Raw genomic sequence first — 23,916 nt, 5'->3', positions numbered from 1 at the left:
GAATGACAGTAATTGATGCAGCTCAGGATAATTTTCCTGACATTACTTAGAGATTGGTACATGAGATCTCTCCATGAATAAACTTTTACCTAAGAGCGCAACTTGAAAAAACAACAAGAAATGACCCAAACTGTACGTAAGTAGGTGGTGAAATAGTGCTGGGTCCATACAATTTCACGGGGAAAACAAAGACATGCATAGCAGTTCAGAAATGTTGTGTTTTCCTTTCCCATAAAATTTGTGCGATACGTTATGGACAGGTTTTATCACGTTCCCCAGAATTCTTAGAATCTAATCAAAACACTCCACCAATGAAGTACGCACGTATTTACGGTCAAGAAAGATAACTACTTACAATGTCAAAATTATAATAGGCGTTTGTATTATGATGTCATTATGATGTAACCGTTCTCTAAAGCATGAATGGTCATTGTTATCTGGAGCCTTCGAGAGTGTATGACAATTCGGTATCTTTATAATACAATCTCCAGATGCATGCAAATATTGCAATCTCCAGATACATGCAAATATTGATTGAAATATATAATATTAAACATTATCCTTCTAACTTCAGAAACGAGCAAGTTGCCCCAACGAATAGCAATCAATCCCTCGGAGGTAACAAGTCTTCAGGGAGAAATCAAGAAGGTAAGACGTGTCCGCGTTGAACTATATCCTGCACAAATATAATGCATCTATACTTAGGTTTTAAAGTTTCCCAAACATTTTTGTTGTGGCTTGACAATCGTTTCGACTTGATCAGTTTGGAGTAATTTTGCCGCATTTGAGATTAGATTCAATAAGGCAGAGTAGTCAACCCACAAAAACATATTACCAAATAAAAATGTTGACCTAAAATCTCACTTTCATCGTTCTGTGGTCAGTTTAGGGTAATCCATACTGAAAATTGGAAACTTCAATGATTTCATTCTTGTATTATTTTAGATGCTTATGCTAGACTTCACGATCCGTGTTTTTGCTTTCTTTCAAGCGCATTGTAACTTTCCTTGATTTAAAATTTACGCGTGGCTGATTGAGCTACAAATTTGATAAATTAATTTTTAAATATCCAACTTTTGCCTTTATCATAAAAATAATTAAATTTTGATTAAGATATAGTTATATTCGTTTTATTAAAATCATTCTCGCAGTTTTTTCTTATATTCAATGGTGTGATTTATCTAATCTTCAAATAAGTTTTATTTTCCCTATTCATAATAACCGATTGTTATCATTTGATCGTTATTTTTCATTCAGTAAGGTTTTTAGTTGATATTTTTTGGTTCCCTGAAGTAGTTCTTAGGTTTTCATTGCAGCGGATTTAATTAGGGTAGCAAAATCGAAAATATGGCCAAGATCACCTTTTCGAGTAAGCACAAATTGCGCACTTCATTTTGTTGTCTTCATTTAATCACATAAAGAACGAAGATACAATTTTCATTCTTTTCCCACCCTCGCTCTCCCCTGGTATTTCTTTAAATTTAATTTGTTTCAGATATTGAAGACTTTGAATTGACAAAGCTACAACTTTTTTATAGTTTACAGTATTTCCTCTGGGTTTGAAGAATGGTCACCTTTCTTGTCACCTCATGCGTTACGCTGCTGACGTTCATAGGAGAGTCGCAAGGTCATGATAAGCTTGACTGGCGACATACAAGCCTAATTTATCAAATTTATCCTCTATCATTCAAGGATTCAGATGGCAATGGATACGGTGATCTCCAAGGTATGATGGTTCAGTCATTTACATCGATTAAACTAGGCAAACTAGGTGCACTTCGTTTGCAATTTTTGTCAGCTTTTTCTCGTTTTTTTTTCTTCCTTTTTTGTCGACGGAGAGTATTTCATAATTTCAGAGGTCTAGATATTTGTGAACAACCGACCTCGAGTTTTTCAATTCTGAAAAATTGAGAAATTAGAATTGAGCTACGGTAAATTTGAAAAATTGTAATTTGATCAATTACTTTGTGAGAGTGATGAAAGGGTGATCTATGGAGTATGACCAAAATTTTAAGCATTCAAAGTTTGATTCTCTGATTGTGATCTGACGATGCATGCCTAAAATTTTCTGTGACACCCAAAATAGCACATTGGTTTACAACGGATCGTATCGAAGAGTGCGTGAAATAACAACATTTACTTGGACTGCAAGAGGAGAACATTGGTCGCACGTCACGTTAACAGTTAGAATTTCCAACTGAAATATCGTTCAAAAAGTTCCGCCGTTTTATAGTTAATATAATAATAAAAAAAATGCTTATAAACTCTCTTGCATATATTACAACGTTTTATCAAAATACAAAAGAAAAGTTTTAAAAGTTGAAAGAATAATTTCCGCGAGCCATGACGTGTCATTTTGATTAAACCACAATACTCTGTGAACAAAATATCCCCCTGAAATCCTATCAAAGAATGGCATTACGAGATTCACCATTTCAAAGTAAATTAATGGATGGTATTTACTATATATTATTGTATGTATGTTCGATTCCAAGGGATTTATGAAAAATTAGATTACGTTAAAGATCTTGGCGTTGACGTGATATGGATCCAGCCTTTCTACAAATCACCTTTGTTCGACATGGGATACGACGTCACCGATTATAAATCTGTCGATCCATTGTTTGGCACAATGGATGACTTTCAAGAGCTAGTCAAAGGAATACACGACAGAGGTGAGAATGTAAATTTTTCTTAGTGTGCTAGTGTTCATTTAATACTGTATCTAAATTATGATCTCTATAGGTTACGGAATCTGATTCGAGTTTTCTCAAGTCTGCTCTCTTTCGATACTCTTTCGATATCGATTCAACGATCGAGCCGCTGCACAGTGGATCGAGTCAATTAGGGAGGTCGGACAAAATTTGGAAACTTTAAACGCTTATAACTCCATTTATATAAGATTTTGAGGTTCTCAAAGTGGCTTCAATGGTTTTCTCGTGGAATTTTTAATTAAAGCACCCCTTGAAATGTAAACTGTGACGAGATAAACACCAAAATTTGCTGTTTTAGTCAACAATTTCATGTCCGACCTCTCTGATTGACTTAATCCAAATTGCGCTGGTCAAAAATCAATGTAGAGCAGGTTACTAGATTGCCTCGGATGGGGATTCTATACACATTAAGAAATCTAATCACCGCTCTCAATTTTTTTCCTTAAAGAAATACGTATCCCGAATAGCATTTGTCAACGGAAAAATCGCGGTATTTAGAAATAAGTAGCGATTTTTTGGCGATTTTCCGCCGATAAAATGTGATCACTATCTGAGCGATTATCCTTAATCTTGTCGCAATTTTATCCCTGTAAAATCGCGCTCGATATAATCGTAGTTTTATTTCGATTTATCACAATTTTTTGTTCGATATATTACTAAACGATGAACCGTCGTTGATGAAATCGCGATTTCATTGAAAATGTATGTAATGAAGTCGCAATTTATCGCAATTTCTCATTCAATAATATTGCAATAAATTGACTTCGATAAAATCGCGATACAATCACAAATCAAATCGCAACTTATCGCAATTACTGCCACTTGGGATTTGGACGACTTTCATTTCTGACTGAGACAAGACGGTGTCCATTCACAATTTTGGCTATTTCCGTGAATTTTTGTTAACAATTGAGACTTGCGCACCTCATGTTCTGTATTCTTAAATTATAGAACCTAAAGTGACCACATAAACTATGGTTGTCTTAATTTTGTTAAGCCTCCTACTGATGGGAACTATATGTTTCATAAGCATCCTTCTAGGTACCTTCGTACTGGCAACTTTTTCCATGATCTTATTCCCTGATAACGCTGTGCTAGAAAATGTCAACCTTTGTAACTTGTTTTCTTTTTTTCCTCTGTGCCAGGAATGAAATTGCTCTTAGATTTTGTGCCAAATCATTCAAGTGATCTGTGTGAGTGGTTTCAATTGTCTTTGAAAGGAGTCGAGCCTTACAAGGACTACTACATTTACAAAGATGCGAAGAAAGTCAACGATACGCACTATACGTATCCGAATAACTGGGTATATATACAAACGCACCAAAATTAAATTATTCAATCATGCATTATACCCGTGCTTCAAAATGAATACCTAAATAGTAGTTATCAGAAAACTTAAGCCATATTATCATTAACATTCTATACAAAGTAAATTAGTACCTTAAATCTTGAAAAATGTGTGATCTGACTGATCAGAGAGGCTCACCCTTACACTTGTCATTTTTATAACCTCGAAAATGTTTGAAAGAAGGAAAGAATAAAAATTACGTTGATCATACCGACAGGTATGTTTATTTGAAGGATTTCCAAGTATGTTTATTGCATACTATTCCCCCAAAGTTCCATTCCCCGACCAGAAACCGTTACTATCTGTTTAGATACAGAGTGACATAATTAATAATATTCAAATTATCATAATTTAGAGGATTGATATCGCCGGGGCGTGTGTTTACATTGAGAGGCCACGTTTACATTTTTAATGAGGTGTTAAGAAGTGCGGGGTCCAGACTATGTTGCGGGGAAGGCAAGACCAAAAAGTTCGACACTTTCAAACAGAATAAAAAAATTTGAGCTCTAATGAGTACTAGTAAAATGCTAGGGGGGAGGGGGGACGTGTTCAACGGTAATCCAGGATTGCGCAAAAAGTCTAAGATAATATATAAGGATTGAGCGAAAAAGGCGCAAGGCTTGCGCAAAAAAGGCACAAGGATTGCGCGAATAGAAACCTTAAAATCTGATACAGCGCATTTAAAATGAGGTTAATTTAAGGTAGAAATTTTGGCAAAATAGGAAACAGTTGGAAAATGAACGCATTTTTATGTTATATTACCGCTAGTTTAGGTTAGTTGGTTGACAAGTCATCGATATCTTACCATCTGATGATAAATGAAGTGAAAAGATTGAATTAATGGTCGTGGGCACAAAGAACTTTCCTAAGTTTTCTCGGAAGACATATTTAATCGGGAGAAACGAGGCAATGTTGGCATTCTCATACGGCGTCGAAACACGGTATGGACCTTTTTAGCTCCATTATTCGATGTTGCGACTATCCTGACGCGAGTTCGAATAATCGCGCCAAAGACAGTGCCTCCGGCGTTAAACGTATAATAGCGCCTGCAAGACTGTAGGGATACTTCACGCATTGCGTCGAACAGAACGGTCGGCGTAAGGCCCATATTAGCGCCTACAAGACTGCATGAATACTTCTCGCATTGCGCCAAACGCAGTGCAGTCGGTCAGCACCCATATTAGCGCCTACGAGATAGTAGGACTGGCACAAACTAGCAAGGTTGCCAGATTAACGCTTCCTCGTTGAATTTTGTACATTCGCGCAAAAATGTGAGTTTTCAGTATCAGAAAAATTCGCGCAATTCTATGCATCTCCAAAAATGTAAAGAAGGGGGCATTCGCGTGATCATATCGCAGCCATGTAGCAACTGTTCAGCTCAGGCACCTTATATTGGATTATTGAATTAAGGTCACGCCGAGAGCTCTATGACGTTTTGGGTATTTTTAGACGTCGATACTAGACCACATAAGTCAGTGAGCCCATCTTAACATCCCGCTAAATCCAAGACGAAATCGAAACGCCACGCCGCGCCGTCGTGTATATGACGTGAGGCAAATTGAGGTCTAAAAAGACCCAAAACGTCATAGATCTCTTGGCATTACCTCAACTTAATATTCCAATGCCAGCTACCGAGGCTGAACCCCCCCCCCCCCCCCCATTCCCTTTGTTCCTGTACTGGTACTTATTGGAGCTCAAAATGTTCGACTCTATTTGAAACTTCTGAATTTTTTGGCCATGATTCCCCCTCACAGTAGTCCGAATCCAGGAGTATTTTAACACCTTTTTACATTAAATTCAGGCTACGTTTTTTAATGTTTTCGTGTGTAACCTTTTATGAATAGCGATCATGTTAATTAATTAAAGTAAGGGCACTGAAATACATCCAATGCGTCATAAAATCGAAAACCTGATTCTGTAAAGCAACTGATTGAACAGAGCTGTAGGACTCCGAATGTTTTTAGTTTCCGAAAACGGGGAATTCTGCAGTGCCTGGGTTCACTTTACACGCTTAAAATCCCTGGCGCAGGTTCTCCTGCAATGAATAAATGCTTCCGACTGCACTTGGCAACTGAACGATTTCCTTTCATCTTCTTCCGTCATAGTAAGGGAGAGGGACAAATGTTAATTTTAATTATTGAAGTCTACATCCAGTACACTAGTTTATTTATTATTTATTTTCATATGATTTAGAGATTAAAAATTTTGATTTTACTTTTAAATGTCTGTATTAAAATATTCGAATGCTCTATTTACAGCGCAGTCTTTTCAGTGGCTCTGCTTGGACATGGAGGGAAGAAAGGAAGCAGTATTCTTACAACCAGTTCTCTCCTCAACAACCAGAACTCAATCTTCGTAATCCAAACCTTTTAAAAGAGTTGGAGGTGAGTTTGTTTGATTCATTGTCAATCATTGGCGGATCAGGTAGCAAATTGGCAACATCCCACCCCCAATTTAAACCTATGGAAATGTATCGATTCTTGTAGGGGCCAGGCGCTCTGACAAGAATCGATTTTTTAACATAGGTTTAAATGGAGGAAATCCAGTGTCGCCAAATTGCTGGATCGATCCGCCTCTGTTATCAATTTTATCATAAAATTGAAGCTTCCGGTGAGGAATAAAGGAGTTTCTTGCGTGCCATTTTTCTAGGTCTAACGAGATTTACCTGTAAAATCTTCATTGAATCTTACGGTTTATGAAAAGTTAAAACTTATTATCTGTGTGAGATACTTAAATGGAATTTTTTTCAGGATGCACTAAAATTTTGGTTGGACATGGGAGTGGATGGATTTCGCGTGGATGCGGCCAGGCATTTTTTTGAGGCAACTCATTTACAAGATGAGCCGTCAATACCTGGTGCCAATTTTCAGAACGATTGGATGAATGTGAAGCACATTTACACCATGGATTTACCGGAAAGCAATGAGTTGATAAAAACTTGGAGCGCTTTCTTTTCGGAATATGGGAAGAAACACGGTCAAACAAAGTAAGTTTAGTATTCCATATATGCCATCCCACCAGGGCTTCCAGAATTAGTTTTGAAGGTTGATCTCTTTAAATTTAAAATAGCTACTTACAGTTTGGTGTGAAATTTAAGTACCTTTTGGTGTTTTCATATTTTCCAGTTAAATAGGCGATGAAAATACTTCTTAGTATAAAATGAGAGAGCTATTTCTGCACAAGTCACGTAATTGAAATTGAAATTGAAATTTAAAAAAGAAGAAGAAAAATAATTATAAACTCACTTGCGACGAAATTCTATGGCGGCAGAGGCGTTTTGAGTTACGGCTCATTATCGGTAAATACTTTTTTTTTTTTTTTTTTTTAATTTTAACTATATCTCCTGTGTGACCAGATATAATAAGACGATCATTTCTGGATTACTGAAACCCTTTTTCCTGAAATGAGGCATTTTATTCAGTGTAAATATTCAGTAATGGTGCTAAGTATAAACGTTGTTTGATTTCCAGAGCAATGACAGTCGAGGCTTACTGTCCTCCTAGCATGTTGAAAAAATACCTGGGCAATGACACACATCCTGGAGCAGACGTCCCGTATTACATGCTGATGGTTTACCACATGCATTACCAGATAAACGCATCAAGACTGAATGACATAGTTCACGAAATGATCGATAATTTTCCCCAGGGTCACTATAACTGGGTGGTAAGCTGATTTTCGATTCTAACTTAAATGATATTCTGCAAATTTTCAGGGAGCCTTCACAGTTAAAAATGTCCGTACTTTTGAGTACTGTGATTAATTTCCTTTCGGTTGGATCAACAAAGCGATTTAATAAATCAATAAAATTTCTGGTCAAATTAACTGATAGCCGTGTATTCGTCATAATCCCGAAAATTGAAGACAATGGGCATATTTCGACGGTGTAAGTCGGCAATCATTCAATATTTTACTCTGCAAGTTGCGCATCAACCATGATTGCGCGAATAGTCTCCGAATTCGATTTTTGCTTCATTCGATTAAATTCCGTAGATTGCTACTGGGGGATTTCTATTTCTAAAATATATCGACGTTGTGAGTCCGCAACGACGCATTTCGGCTTGCGACGTCATATTTAATTTTTTATACGGAAAACTACTAAAAGTCGGCACGGCGAGCAGGCGGCCAGCGCAAAACGTGCATTGGCGCCTTCAAACCTAAGTGGATACTTCAAACATTGCGCAATGCGTGAAGTATCCACTTAGGTTTGAAGGCGCCAGTGAACTCATGATTTTTCAATGTTTGCACATTCTACATAGATTACTCTCATTTTTTATGACAAAAAATGTGTGTCGAAGGAAAAAAATATCGACGATGTAAGTCGACAATCACAGAACCCGGTTTGTGACGTCGCAGACTTCCTGTCATACTTTATGTTTTAAACGGACAACTACTCAACAGCAATTCTTTAAAACTGCCGTTATTTTTCTTCTCTGTGCGAAGAAAATCCTGCGAAAACTTCAAGGAATGATGCCAATATGTACTCCTTAAAAAAAAATAACATAGAGGCGGAGATTTTCCGACACCGCAAAACGAGATATGTGATTACGGACTTACGCCGTCGATTTGGAGATTATTACCTGACAGAATCTGAAAATCATAAATCGGCCCGGTTGCTTTCTAGCATGAATACGGACAAAACATGAACATCTAAACAATTCGAGAGTTCATGATGAAGATTTCGATGATCATCATAAGTGAATCAGTGAGAACGGAAACACACCAACTTGAAAAAAGGTTAATAATCAAGACACACGCAAAACTGCACAGTAGTTAAAGAAGTTAGCACAAGAAAAATATTTTTGGTGCCGAAAGGCAAGTACTTAACCCGTATATGCCCAAAACTATTTTTTTAAATTGATTTTTTATTTACTTATTGTTTTTGACGTTATGTAGACAGGGTAAACACAAGTTGAGGCACAACAAAAATAAAGTAGGCTTGCCTATATCCCAGACATGGATTTTCCTGTGTTGAACACATGAAATTCCCTAATTTACACTAACACTCAAAGTTAAAAACTTCGATGGGTCGTTATTAACCCAATTTAAGGACATTTTAAAGTTCCAAGTTGAAACAGATGCGCTGACTTCAATGACCTATATTGTGAAAACTAACTCTCTTTGATGAAAATTGAGCATTTATGAGTTACCGAGTTGGTGTGTTTTCGCTCTCACTGATTCAATATAAATAATACATTTCAAATAAAACTAAGGAGCTACACTCCCCCGGCCGCTAAGGAGTAGCGGACACGCTTAGCGTCACGCTGAGGGAGTTAGGTTCCTAGCATTACACGCTAACCATCTTATATGTGTAAAGAAGATGGGGTTTGATGTGTTGCTCGGATCGGCATTTGTACGTTCACATACAAGTTGAAAATTTCGTTTCAGCTGGACAATCACGATAATCCTCGAATAAGCACGCGGTATAATCCTGAGAGTGTGGACTCGTACAACATTTTCACGCTTCTCTTACCTGGGGTGGCGAGCGTGTATTTTGGGAGTGAACTCGGAATGGAGGATAGTAAAGTGCGGTCGGACCAAGGCCGAGATCCAAATAATGCGGCCTCCAGTGATCCAAGCCAATCTAGGGACGGCCCAAGGGGTTCCTATGATTTGGGATGACACTAGAAATGCAGGTAAAATCCAAGTTACAGGCATAGACGCTATTAGTGCCACATCACAGAAAATCGATATATGTATCGATTTTTTCGCATTGATGGTATTAAAAGAGGTTATGCCAATGTTATTGCTTGGATCCAATTCGATACTATGGAGAATCCCTGTGATGACGTGCCACTGATAGCGTCTATAGAGAAATAATGGAGGTTTTACATCTCAGACATCTTGATTTTCTTAATGACGTAAGTCGGTATGCACGAGTTTTATTATCGATTTTCTTGGAAACGGCGTAGCTTATGGAAAAAATTAATGCTATATTAAAAGTTTAAAACTTTATCATGAGTTGATTTAAGCAAAAAAATCTTACGTTACTCGTATGCTCCGTTTTTTGTACTTCGAATTCCGGATTTTGCTGGCCAGGCTGTACTGACCTACGTCACGGGGTATAAACAATCCTCCAACAATGCAAACACTTCCTTTTTTCTCTATGAGTTACATTTTTTTTTATTTTTCCTCTTTTTTTCATTGAATCACCGAGAGGGCAATTTTGAGTATCGCCGCACACTGGACCGAGTCAATAGGAGATGTCGGACAAAACCTGGAAACTTTGAAAGCTTATATTATCGAGAATATGAAACAAAAAATTTTAAGATTGCATCCATTGGTTTTATGGTGAAATTTGCTTTCAGGAACACTCCTCAAAATTGAATTTGTGACGAATTAAACATCACATTTTGAAATTTTAGTCAAAAATTTCATTTTCCGCCTCTACTATTAGCTCGTTCCACTGTGCGCCAAGTCCGCATGGTCAAAGCCTGCCAGCTGTCACTTACATGACTTACTTCACTGTAAGTAAGCGATATATATATTTTTTAAAAAATATATTCTTTAGATATCGCGCATCTATGATGGTTTGCTAACCATACAAACTCGAAAATGTTTTTAAACATTTTTAATGCAATATTATAACCAAAAATATTGTCATGTATAAACTCTTCGACGATATTTTTCCAACCAAGACCAGAACAACCATTTTATTTCTTCCTCTTTGATAGACGTATTTTCGAGAAGCATAGCGCTAATGTTGTTATTTCCAAAATTGTTTTAGGATTCACAACTGCAAAGAAACCATGGTTACCGGTAAACCCAAACTACTACCGTAAAAATGCAAAGACTCAACAGGAGAACCCGAATAGCCATCTGAATATATTCAAGCGGATCGTCAAACTGAGAAAAACACCAGTAATTCAACACGGTGACTTTCAAACATTTGTGCACAAAGACTGGATATATTTGTTTACAAGGTAAGCAATTTTAAGTTTGCTTATTGAAATAAAAAAAAAAATAAGTTTTTTTCCGGATTGTTATGATGTTCCATTGCGTTGTCTTTAAAAGATTCTGATATGCTTTATCATGCAAATATTTATTGAAGAAATACCCTGAAGTGTCTTATTATGAATTAAATAGATAAAATGGGCTAATGGACAAGGTCTGAAGTAGCAAAAAGCATCTCATGTTTTATCTTCAAAATAGCGCCTGGAGAATTATTCATAAAATGGAAAATTCGGACATACAATCCTGAACGTGATTTTAAAACGTATTTTAACGACAGATCAAATGGTAGTTAAATTCTAAGAATTACGTCATTTGTATTTTTACCACTTAACCAATGTTAATTGTAGGAATTGCTGTCACAACTTATCTTTCTGAGATTCGTTAGACTTGTGAAATTTTGAAGAGGCGCAACAATTTGCGTAGTATTTTAATTCAAGGCCCATCGCAAAACAATTTATTTTTAGGAGATGCAATGAAAAATAAGCTTAGGCGAGCATATTTCTTCCAGACAAACACGTCTATTGCTCATTCGTGATATTGAAAAAAGAGGTTTGACTACAGGGATTCAGAGGCCAGGTCCTTGATTTTAGACTCAGCAATGTGCACTAAATACATTTATTTTTTTCGATGCTGTTCATCGATGAATTCACGCTGTTTTAGATCCTACAACAGTGAGACAATCGCAGTGGTCATGAACCTTGGATCAGAAACCGAGGATGTATGCCCGAAAACTTCTGCGGCGAAGTTGCCCGAGACTATGTTTGTGCATACAAGCAGCATTCACTCTGGTCTTAAAATTGGGTAAATCTCTTCATGTGTAGCAAATTTTAACATTCATTTCTGTGACATTTCCATGTCACTTCCCACGCATTTTATTCCTCGAGGGAGATTTCATTTACAAGAAAAAACCTCGTGTATAAAAGTATGATCTTACACAAAAAATATAATAACTTATTTCTACACGTAGAAAATCTGCTTACTTGGCCGTGTCTCGTGCGTGCAACCGACTTGTTAAAAATAAATAAAAAATAACATAGAAAAGGAAAAAAAAAGTTGAAAATCGATACATGTGCACTTTCCAGTGCACACCAGATGGAGCATGGAACATTCTTTAAGATCAACACTTTTCAAGGATTAACTGAAGTATTCTGTTTTTCAGGAGTAAAGTGAAGACTTTGAGCGCCGACGAGACAGATTGCGTCCAACTACGGCCCTTCGCGACAGTGGTTCTAAGCACAAGTGACGCTGTTCTGACGTCATTCTCCGTCTTCACCCTCCTCCTAACCGTGTGCTTGGTCACCGTGGTCTAATTGGCTAACACACAGTTATTCCTGCTGGAAGAGTTTTTGACTAAAAGTACATATTGTATCAATAAATGAAACTTACTTTGAACATGACAAATAAACAAAAGAAAAAAAACAGTAAATACCTGAATCACTTATTGCTTATGAGTATTTTACACTCACAGACCGTTCCAAAAATACGTGACGCTATATTTCAAATTTTTCGACCCCCGCCCCCGCGTAATACTTTCCTGACAAAGGTATCCTTTGACATGTAAATACAAAATGTCCATTACGCTTACCTCGAATCCCTTCTCCCCTGCGGGCTGATTGTTGAAATTGGTAGACAACACTGGAAAAAAAAACACATTGGATCTAGAGTCCAGACTCTGAAAAACATCTACAAGAAAGAATACTCTTGATTCAATCAGATTTAAGCTTAAATCAAGAACTAAGCCTCTCAATTTGAGCGGATTTCCCTCTGATTTAAGCTCAAATATGATTGAATCAAGGGTCCTTTTTCTTCTCAATGTTTTCAAGAGTCTGGACTCTAGATCCAAAGTGTTTTTTTTTTTTTTTTTCAGTGAAAGCAATAGACAAAGAACACAAAAAGGATATGGAAGGATCCTATTGGTGGCAGCGGGTGGTTGCAATGGACAAAGAAGGTAGGTAATAGTCTAACTAAGGGAAACCCGTGAGAGACCTTTTAGTTAGTCCATCATTTTCTTCCCTAGTCTACGGGAACCACCCCTTTGAACCAAAAATTATATGACTATTGAACTACATTTTTCGATCCGGAACTACAATTTCGAACTCAGTTTAGAAACAACGTATGTAACATCAGATTCCCTATGTGCATAAATCTTTTACGGATGAGCCAAGAATGGTACTTCCTAACTGCAAAATGAAGTCCTATTGGACGTATTTCTGCCAAAAGGAACTATGTGTGTTATGATGTGAGCCCTGTTACGCATGTATTCTTTTGGGTCTCAGGGCTCATGTCTTAATGCACATGGTTCCGTTTGGCAGAAATACGTCCTATTGATCAACATCGCTGTCACTGAACAGCCATCGGGTGATTTCCCGTTGATCAGTCTTTAACTTTTACCACGTCTCATCGGCGGGCTCTATTGGTCAGTCGTCATTACGTCACGCTGAATGAACCTGTTTCAAGCGTAACCCGAGCGTTCGAACGGGTAACAATCGATGAGTCTAGTCGTTCCCACGCGAACAGCGATCAGTAGCACCAGCGCCCGATCCTCAGGTTGTGCGGGCAACAGAGTGTCCTGCCGTCGCAACTCCAAGTAATCAACCCTCACGCCATCGGCCTCCAAGTCTTCCACCGCTTTAGCAATCAAGGCCCCCGGCTGTGCTCCACTGCTGATTCCAGAGGCCAGCCTCCTCAGCGTATCGAACAGACAGGGTGATTGCGATTTGTCCAGGAACCGGTTGCGGGATGACATCGCTAGGCCATCCGGTTCGCGGACTGTGGGTTGGGCGATGATTTCGACGGGAAGGTTGAGATCTCGCACCAGTTTCCGGACGACCACTAGCTGCTGGTAGTCTTTTTCGCCGAATACGGCGAGGTCCGGCTGGACCATGTTTAATAGTTTCGTCACCACCGTTGTCACACCGTCGAAGTGTCCGGGTCGCTGGGCGCCACAAAGACCTACCAAAAAAAATTGAAGGGTGAAGATTTTGATTTGTATGGCACATGCGTGTCGCAGGCAACCACACGAAGAGAAAAACTTTGGTTTATAGTGAATACCTCATTTTTCAGTTCAAGTATAACTGAAGAAAGAAAGTTCAAACTGACGTTTTATTGCTTAAAAAGTAGAATTTGGGAGCAAATTTTTCACAGAATGTGCATTGAGACTACTTTTACTTGAAATCATTGATATCTCAATTTTTTCAAAAACTGCATTTATGCACCTTCTCATCCAAGCCCCTCATTTTAAGATCCTAAAAAAATATAGCACTATTCAAAAGAAACACAAGAATACCTTCAGAAACGCCCGGCACAACGACCCGCGTAACCGCCTCCATCCCTTCCGGGTACATCTCCTCGACAGACGGCGCGAAGAGGACATCACACCCAGCATCCGCCAACAGCCGCTCATCCTCCTCCAATGTCCGCGGATAGCGCTGCAGGTCCTCGTCGGCGCCGAACTGGAGCGGGTTGACGAAGACACTCGTGACGACGAAGTCGCTAACCTTCCTAGCCGTGTTGACCATGGCAATGTGACCAGCGTGGAGGCCGCCCATCGTCGGCACAAGAGCCACTCTTCGGCCGTCCCGTCGGGCAGCGGTTACGACAGCGCGGACGTCGTTGACTGTGCCCAAGGTGCGTAATTGGGGGTCCTTTCGTTTTGGAGCAGGGTAGCTGTTGTCCTTCACGGCTTCCACGTAAGCGCGGAGGGCCGCTTGGATGCTGGTTCCTGTTGGGATGCGGGATGTAAGCTATACAAGTTCACTAAAAAAAAACTCCAGCTTCGTAGCCGTAATGACGGGCTATACACTGAAAAAAAATTCCCGGCGTTTTTACCAAGGTCCGTTGGTACCTTTACCATCTCACTCTTTTTACCAATTATTGGTAATTTTACCAAGACAGACTGGTAAGCCTACCTAAAAACCGGTATTTTTACTATTTTTTTTTCAGGTAAAATTACCACTTTTATTGGTAATCAATTCCCGGTAACTTTGCCATTTTATCTCGGTAATTCTACCACAGTCGATAAAAAATATTGGCGTTTTTACCAAGGTCCAGTGAAATTACCGAGAAAGTTCAATAATTTTACCGATATTTCTCGGTAATTCCATAAATTCCATAAATGGTAATTTTACCAAGAAAAACTGGGATCAAATAGAACCCTGAATTCTTGGTAATTATACCCTTTTCTTAGTAAATACACCGAGATTTTTTTTTTCAGTGTATAGCATTACCGTGCGTTGCGGGTGAGCAGACCGTAAGTCCCGCTTTCAAGAGCCTGAGAATCGGCCTCTGAGCCGAAATCTCTTTTTGCTACGGGTTCAGAGGCTGTTGCTCCTGTTTCTGAATTGGGCACTTACGGTCTCCTCACCCGCAACGAATGGCGCTATTTCCTCACCGAATCTTAAGGAATTTGCTTCGTACTCTGCGGAAAATTCATTGGATTTGCACAAAAATCTCCACAGCCGTTTTCATGTAAAAAATTAAATCGCCTAGTTAAATTTGGCAACAATAGCTGATGTGGCTTGGTTCCTTTTTGCTTAATGCGGTACCACTATAGTCAATTGGATTTCTTCGAAACTTCCTTGTCTTTTCCTCGCCATCGGCAGAACAGTATGTGTACATTTCTAGGTATGAAGTAAGCTTGTTTCGCAGCGGAACAGTAAAATGGAAGCGGAAGTTTTGAAAGATCCCGCGATGAAGATACGTGGTTTCCGACGTGAGCCGTCGATGAGTGCTCTGTGCGAAATAGGGAGATGATATAGAGTGACCCATCTCTAGAGTTTTAGAGGTTGCAGAAGTTCCCAAAAATCAAAAAACCTCGGAATAAAATGCTTCTTGAGAGATGTTTTTTCCGGAGTCCATTTTATGATGTAGAAATCTATTAAATTGTTTATACACTAGAGAAAAAACACATTGGATCTAGAGTTCAGACTCTTGAAATCATTGACAAGAAAAAATACTCTTGATTCAATCAGATTTAAGCTTAAATCAAAAGAAAATCCGCTCAAATTAAGAGGCTTGGTTCTTGATTTCAGCTTAAATCTGATTGAATCAAGAGTCCTTTTTCTTGTCAATGTTTTTAAGAGTCTGAACTCTAGATCCAATGTGTTTTTTTTTTCCAGTGTAGGGGTCTTACCGGTGAGGAAGTTGCGGACGAAACTTGGAATGAACCCGCGTAGGGGGAGACCAAGCATATCATGGAGGACGAGGACTTGACCGTCAGTGCCGGGCCCCGCGCCGATCCCGATGACCGGCACGCCGGCCGCCCGGGTGATCTCCTCGGCCAAATCCCATGGCACACATTCCAAGACGATCATAGCTGCACCCGCAGCTTCCACCTTCAAAGCTGCGTCCTTTAGCTCCTTCGCGCGCGCCGGATCCCGGCCTGGAAATACAGATATTTTATTACATTGATCAGAAAAGTGGTCCGTAAAATGAAAATTCAAGCGGGACAATGATTGAATCTTTTCGATTCTGCTGGACATGATATTTAAGACAAAGGGGTAGTGAAGCTACATGATAGCTTGACTATGTTGCACATTGGATCGAGTCAGGAGGAGAGGTCTGACAAAATTTGGAAACTTTAAACGCTTACAACTCCGTTTATAAGAAACTCTGAGGTTCTAAAAGTGGTTTCATTGGTTTCCTCGTGAAATCTACATCCTGAAACATCCCTAAAAATCAAAATATGACAAAATACACATCAAAATCAGCAGTTTTTGTCAAAAATTTCATGTCCGACCTCTCTGATTGACTCGATCCACTGTGCGCCGTATAAGTTTTCCTTCAACTTTTAGTGTAGGCAGCACGACCTCCTGCGTGGTCAAATAGTTGTCTCATCATGAAATGACACGATCATGCCGGAAACATAAAACCTAAAAATGAGAGCTTTTTACTAAACGGAAAGAGGTTACTCTAAGAACGCGGTCCCTCAGGAAGATATTAGTTGCTCATTTTGAGTGCTATTTTGTGATTTTTTTTTTCGCTTACCTTGAACCTTGAACCCGCCAAAAACGTTGACCGATTGGGGTGTCATGCCCATGTGGACACAGACCGGAACCCCGTTCTCCGTCAGTCGTCTCACCGTCTCAGTGACCCAGGTCCCCCCCTCCAACTTCACCATGTGCGCCCCGGATTGCATCAGACGCCTGGCTCCTCAAAGGAAACGAGACGAAAATAAAGTGAGAAATTACAAAGAAAAATATCAGGTAAACATTATCTTGGGGTTTTGTGAAGTGTGTCAATGTAAAGCTCGCAGTTTAAAAATGAATCATTTTCAGAGAAAGCTGTAGAAAGTATTATCATCTGCCACGATTATAAATGATTCTTCATGATGCGTTTCCTTTGTACCTAAAGTCATAGGTGCCTATGCCAACAGATGTAGTCTAATCCCGAATCGCGGTTAAATCCCAAAAACAATCGAGAGCAACTAATAGGGTGTTCGCAACGAACACCTTGGTAATCGAATCTTCCCCATAATTTCAAATGGGGAAATATAATAGTTGATTGTTCATGCTGCGCTAATGAACCTGACCTATCCTAGCCAAACTACGGTTGGTCATTTCTATCGGGTTGCGGGATTCAACTAGTCACATCATCGCGACGTGATCAGGATTCGGGATTGGACTATTACATATCCATCTTTAAATGCATAGTGTGAAATAAGTAAATAGTAGGACGTTAACATGATAAATATTTGAAATGAATCACCTGGCATTGCCAAGAGCCTGCTCAACGGTAGCGTAGCTTATGAACGGTAAATCAGCAACAATCATGGCTCCCTTGTTGCCACGTCTAACGCAGGCCGTGTGATAGGCGATGTCCTCCACGGTAACTGGCAGCGTGGAGTCATGGCCTTGCAGGACCATTCCCAAGGTGTCTCCAATCAGGAGCACCTCCACGCCCGCCTGGCTCGCCGCCTCCGCGAAGATCGCGTCGTAGGTGGTCAGCATGGCGATCCTCTCGCGACGCGCTTTTAATGCGCGGATACTGCTTAGCGTCACCGGAGTTGACGGTGAGGATGATGACGGACGGACGTGGTTTCGGCGTATTGGTTGGAACTTCCCATTTGTGAAGTTGAAAGTCGTTCGTGCCAATTTGGGGTAGTTTGGGGGTGAGGTCCCTATGAAGGGCAGGATCCTCGCAAGTTGGTTAGCGAGAGGCCGGCCGTGCGCGGAAAAAGTGGAGGATGCATGGATTCTCGTCAAAGCTCCCAAAAACACCTCCATTCATTGGCCAGCAACTGTTTGGTAAAAAAAAGGCACTTACATTTAATATGATTGCATTTATAGTTTAGAAGTTAGTGATGTAGTCTTTGTACAGAGAAACACAAGCAGGAAAAATCTTAGAGAATCTCTCAGCTGTTTTCGCAGATCATACGAGGGGGGACCCAAAAAAAACCGGAATTTTGCTGTAACTTGGCAAGGATGGAAAACATTCGGGTTCCACCGCCAGGAGGTGTAACTAGGAGCTATGAAGAGTCTCTAGGCCAAATTTCAACATCGTAGCACATTTTCTTTCCATGTTGGCAAGACTTGGCTTCAGGGGTGTTTGGCGACTTCGTAGTTTTTTAAGATAGGTGATTTTCATAGGCTATGTGCGGCTAAACTCCGTTAATTTTTGGAGTGAATGTTGCAGGGAGCATGATTTACTTATAACATAAGTGAACAAATGTTTTTCTTCGTTTTAAAGTGTGATTTATTGTTCCAACGTAGGCTGAACGCCAGGCGGCCGTCACCGGCTAGAGCGCAGAATAGGGGCTCAATTCGGCAACAACGTGTTTTATGCCAAAATTTTTCACAGCGATGTTCTAAATATTTCTGTATTACATCCAAGTGATATCTGCTAGTAGACGAAACAATATTTAACCATGTTCATTCACAAAAACGAGATTTATTTCATGTTTTCATCGGTTCTAGCCGATGGCGAAGGCGGTTTAGAGCCGTACAGGGGTTTCGGGCGATACAGACCATTTTGAAACTGAAAAACCGTACTTACACTGAACTTTTTGATAAAGTTTGTCCTTCAGAAGCAGCACTTCAAAAGGTTAACAGAGAAAGCCGTATTTTTATCGAGCAAGAGAGAGAAATTTGAGCTCTAAGTGTTGTTACTGAAATTGACCTATCTTAAAAAACTACGAGGTCGCCAAATACCCCTGAAGCCAAGTCTCGCAAAAATGGAAAGAAAATGTGCTACGATGTTGAAATTTGGCCTGGTGACTCTTCATAGCTCCTAGTTAGACCTCCTAGCGGTGGAACCCGCATATTTTCCATTGTTGCCAAGTTACAGCAAAATTCCGGTTTTTTTTGGGTCCCCCCTCGTATTGCGTATCCTAAAATCTGACGGATTTTTCACGGACTTTCATGTAGTAGTATCATGTTCTTACAAAACGAAGTGAGAAAGTTTTTTTTACTTTGATGTCTTTTTGGATGAATAGAAAACTAAAGAACATTGAAACTTGAAATCTCATGAGTATATTTATTATTATTTAGGGTAGATTCAAAGAGAGTTTAAAAGCGTTTAGTGGTTTAAAGTTCCGTGGAAAAAATTGAATATAATAGTAAATTCGGCAACATGACATTTGCAGCCAGACTGATTTTGACTGTATCATTCCAATTGTACTCTCTGTATAGATTGACAGTAATGAAAACTGAGAATGTGAGAAACACATAGGAGCTATATACTTAGGTAAAACACTTCTACGAGGTGTGATCAAAAAGTTCCCGGACTGGTGCCGCCCTGGGCTGAAAAATGTTCCAAACGAGCTAGACTTAGGCTCGTTTGAAAGCTTATACTCTCACGAGTACACTCCTTTTTAGTTTTTGAAAAAATATTTATTAGTTTTCGCACAGCGTCAATTTTACGGAGACGTGTTTGCGCCGTGCGGCGATTTTGTCTGCGAACGAGAAATGACCAACATCCTTTTCCAACTTTGAGGTGGCTGATAGGACAGGTGCATCCAGCGATCACGCTGATATGAGTCTATCCTACCTCTGGTGTACTTGCACAAGATAAACCACTATTTTTTACCTGAAATGTGTCACTTGGAACGCATCAAGATGCAATTTTTCGAAAAAAAAAACGAAAAACTCGAAAAATTGCATCTTGATGCGTTCCAAGTGACACATTTCAGGTAAAAATAGTGGTTTATCTTGTGCAAGTACACCAGAGGTAGGATAGACTCATATCAGCGTGATCGCTGGATGCACCTGTCCTATCAGCCACCTCAAAGTTGGAAAAGGATGTTGGTCATTTCTCGTTCGCAGACAAAATCGCCGCACGGCGCAAACACGTTTCCCTAAAATTAACGCTGTGCAAAAACTAATAATTATTTTTTCAAAAACTAGAAATGAGTGTACTCGTGAGAGTATAAGCTTTCAAACGAGCCTAAGTTTAGCTCGTTTGGACCATTTTTCAACCCAGGGCGGCACCAGTCCGGGAACTTTTTGATCACACCTCGTAATATCTACTCTTTACCTTATTTTTTATTAAATTTTGGATGAATCTTTCAAGCTTGAAATACGTTTCTGTAAGGCAAAAGTTGATTGTTTGAAAATTTTTCACAGACCTTTTCAAAGTGAATAACCTCTACAGTTCATCAATACATTATGAGATATTGCATTCTATCTCTATGAATTTATAACCTAAACTGACCTTCGTTCCCCCCCCCCCCTACTTTCGAATCATAATAATAATGGAGTGTAAATAGATTTAGATAAATAAAATGATAAACCCACACGAATATGAATGAGATTTAAATACCTTGATAGATGAAAATATGGTAGGTTAATGCTGGTCAATGTCACCACGAGTGAGTGAGCATCTTCCACGAGAAGTTCATTCAACTTCGTGACGCACTGTAGCATACTGCTCTGAGCCGTTTATGTTCCTCTTATCTCTCTGTCATTATCAAAAGCTTAAGTGAGATATTGAACACTTTAAATAATCATTAATTTTAGAATGGAAGAGATTGGTTAAATAAACCTCTGGAGAATCAACCCAACTGCATTCCACCTGTCCTCAGGGCTGAGTATTAAAATTTATAGACAAAGCTATAGATAAAGAAGTCATAGCCCTAGTAAAAGTCACCCCTGGGCAGCCACGGGAATCGAATTTTGCTACCAAACGGCCCCGGGGCTAACCCAAGTTAGCCTCGGATATCACGTTTGGCCCATGTTAAAATCTGCTTACCGATACAACTGCTTGTAATTTTATACATTTCTCATCAGGATTGCGAGCTGAATCCGAATCCGTATAAATAAAGGTAGATTATTTAAGCGTTTAAAAAAATTGGCAAATATGTTGATAAACAGGAATAACACAACGCCTCACCATAGTCACCGAAATAAATTTAGCACACGCAATTTAACATAAAAACTTTAAACTACTGCTTAAAATTTATTGAGGGGGCTATTAATGAAATCTCTTTGTGTCAAATTGGAATTTGAGAGCTATGCATGGTGAACTTGCCGGGACAAGCTTGTTTTTTCTTTCACTCATGCTTCCCGTGAATTTTTTCAACTCGTCACGAAAATTACAATCATTTCCAGACATATTTATAGTAAAATTCAAATTTTGTATAGGGGTTGAGCGCATTGCTGACCCCCCCCCCCTCCCCCCCTTCTCCGCAAGAGAAAATAATCTTTCGATGTTTTTATTTCCATGAATTTTGAAAATCTCTAAAATATCATTAGAGACAGTTCAAATAATATAGTCTTAATCTTTACGAATTCGTACGAGAGGGGTTATAACAAACGAATAGGTAGTGCCTGTAAAACAGGTGTTCGACTTATCCGAGATGAAACGCCTGCAACAAAGCGAACGCAATTTGCGCTTCATCCCACGGCGAGAGAGGACTGCTCCACAATATTGCCGAAACCAATAATCCGTAAAAGGCACCCAGCCCCATTTTGTGTCAGCATATAATATCTCCTTTAGTGCCGACATCATCTTTCACTCCCTTCGGCTTGAGCCCCCTGTTTCAACAGAAGGTTCGGCAAACAATATAGCCGGAGCCACCAATTATTCACCAGATTAGGGAGTATTTTTGAGTGTTACACGCGCGAATCCCTGTCAGGCCGCAGCCTCCGGAAACAGCGATGCTTCTCTCGAAAGATAACATTTCATACGACTTCCCAGTGCAAAGGAAATTCTGGGCTTTCACCGATGAACAGCAACCTTACCGTAAAGCTCTAAATTTATTTATACGCTCCGTTATTAGAATAACTTGTAATGCTCGCACTTAGAGAACCCTCTCAATATTGAGTATGTATTCCTCACCATTTCACTTGGTGGCGGCATTTTTTATTTATGTGTTTCATCCCTCCCATCATGCATTTCATATTGCGCGATTTTTCATCTTCAAGCAAGGGAATGTATAGTTTCATCTCTTTCACTCCTTTTGAGATGCTGGCAAAAGCCCGTTGGAAATCTTCTTACCCAACTGATGTGAGCCCGACTTTTCTGATATTTTGATCTTCACCTGACAACTTCTTTTTTCATACCGGCTTGCGCCCCTGTATTTTTGTGGGATGTGCAAACACCCTCGATGGAAGATATCTATTTCAAGGGATGAGTTGACTAGGGTTTTTTTTCTCGCTTTTTTTTTGTTCGACTTGTCATTTACTTCCTCTTTTCTTTAATTTTTTTTAGTTGCGAATGAAGTACCTGCGATAGGTGAAAGTTTTTAATCCAACCAAACTATTGAAAACTTTAGCGATGAAGATATTCCGCTGGTTTTGTCCGGTAATAACTCTTGACCGAAAGTCCTCAAAGTTGAGGGCATAATGGAATCAGTAAGAACGAAAACACACCAAATCAGTAACCTGGGCGATAGTCATATCTACAGATATTTCCGTCCCTTTCAACACTATACGTAAATAATTATCTCTATTTCTTTTTTGTAACTAATTTCTATCTTTTGTCTCATATTAATTACTATAAGAACTTATATTATGTAAAATGTTGAATAAAGTTAGAAGGGGAATGTCCCGGATAAAAAAAAAAAAAAAAAAAAAAAAAAAAAAAAACCAAATCAGTAACTCAAAAATACTCAATTTTCATTGAACACAGTCAATATTCCTAAAAGTCATTGAAAAAAAGCGCATCTGTTCAAACTTGGACCCTAAAAGTGTTCTTAAGTACTTGTCTTTCTGCATTTTTTTTTTATTTGCTTTTGAAACGTGATCCGATGCTTCTTTCATAAATTCATCAAAAATACTCCGAAAATAGATACGCAATATTAAACTGAGAACTCTCTACGAGATAATGCTTTTCACTTTCCGTGGTCCATAGGCGGATCCAAGGGAGACGCACGTAGAGAATGTATATACCCCCCCCCCCCGTCCATCTAAAAAGGGAGGAAAGGAGAAGGAAGGACGCGTGTATTTGGTAATTGGCCGAAAAAATGACGAAATTGGCCTAAACTGCATGATAGTTGCTTTAAAATTTCGAACATTTTCTGGAAGAAGCCCATCGGACCCCCTTTTTCCGTTTGGATTGTCTGGATGCGTCTATGCCCGTACTGCCGCGTGCTAAGGAAAAACGCCGTATGAACATCTGAGAGTTGCCAAATTTCCTCCGATAAAATGTTTATTTTTGAGGTAAGATATGAATACTTTTCCTTGAAATGTTCAGGAACTTCAGTTGAAATTGCGAACAAAATTATCTGAAAAATTGGAGGAAAAACATTCACAAATTTCCCCAAAATTTCGTGATTTACCGAAGGAAATTTTGCAACGCCTAAAGGTTCATACGGCGTTTTTCCTCAGCTCGTCAGCGAAGTCTAAGTTTACGAGTGACAATGTCTGAAACGAGTCGGTTTCAACTCTCAATGTGTAAAGGACCTCATATGTAGGGGCCCACTATAACGAAGCTCAAATGGGTGCAGCCTTATCTCGCAGCCTC

At 39.3% G+C, this 23,916-nt stretch overlaps 2 protein-coding genes across 3 annotated transcripts; one reads left to right on the top strand and one right to left on the bottom strand.

Moving 5' to 3' along the window:
* The first annotated feature begins 511 nt into the window (after window positions 1-511).
* On the top strand, window positions 512-10,928 carry LOC109029699 (maltase A3). 2 transcript variants are annotated; one of them, XM_072302528.1, is made up of 9 exons: window positions 512-648; window positions 1,539-1,726; window positions 2,496-2,675; window positions 3,860-4,017; window positions 6,321-6,446; window positions 6,813-7,048; window positions 7,533-7,728; window positions 9,451-9,698; window positions 10,790-10,928. In XM_072302528.1, exons 2-8 carry the CDS (start codon window positions 1,567-1,569, stop codon window positions 9,682-9,684), a joined length of 1,290 nt encoding a protein of 429 aa, XP_072158629.1. In that variant the 5' UTR covers window positions 512-648; window positions 1,539-1,566; the 3' UTR covers window positions 9,685-9,698; window positions 10,790-10,928. The 2 variants fall into 2 exon arrangements, with proteins under 2 accessions (XP_072158629.1, XP_072158628.1); XM_072302527.1 differs by lacking the exon at window positions 512-648 and having other exon boundaries at window positions 1,498-1,726.
* A 1,394-nt stretch (window positions 10,929-12,322) lies between these two features.
* On the bottom strand, window positions 12,323-20,909 carry LOC109029555 (uncharacterized). The gene is made up of 6 exons (XM_019040052.2): window positions 20,773-20,909; window positions 17,722-18,253; window positions 17,002-17,159; window positions 16,148-16,396; window positions 14,303-14,737; window positions 12,323-13,968 (listed from the first exon to the last, which is right to left on the bottom strand). Exons 2-6 carry the CDS (start codon window positions 18,237-18,239, stop codon window positions 13,469-13,471), a joined length of 1,860 nt encoding a protein of 619 aa, XP_018895597.2. The 5' UTR covers window positions 18,240-18,253; window positions 20,773-20,909; the 3' UTR covers window positions 12,323-13,468.
* Window positions 20,910-23,916: the final 3,007 nt, after the last annotated feature.

The sequence above is a fragment of the Bemisia tabaci genome, chromosome 7 (genome assembly GCF_918797505.1).
Source record: "Bemisia tabaci chromosome 7, PGI_BMITA_v3".
In the NCBI taxonomy this organism is placed as follows: domain Eukaryota; kingdom Metazoa; phylum Arthropoda; class Insecta; order Hemiptera; family Aleyrodidae; genus Bemisia; species Bemisia tabaci.
Note: the sequence above shows the minus strand (reverse complement) of the source record. Positions and strands in the feature narration are given on the sequence as shown.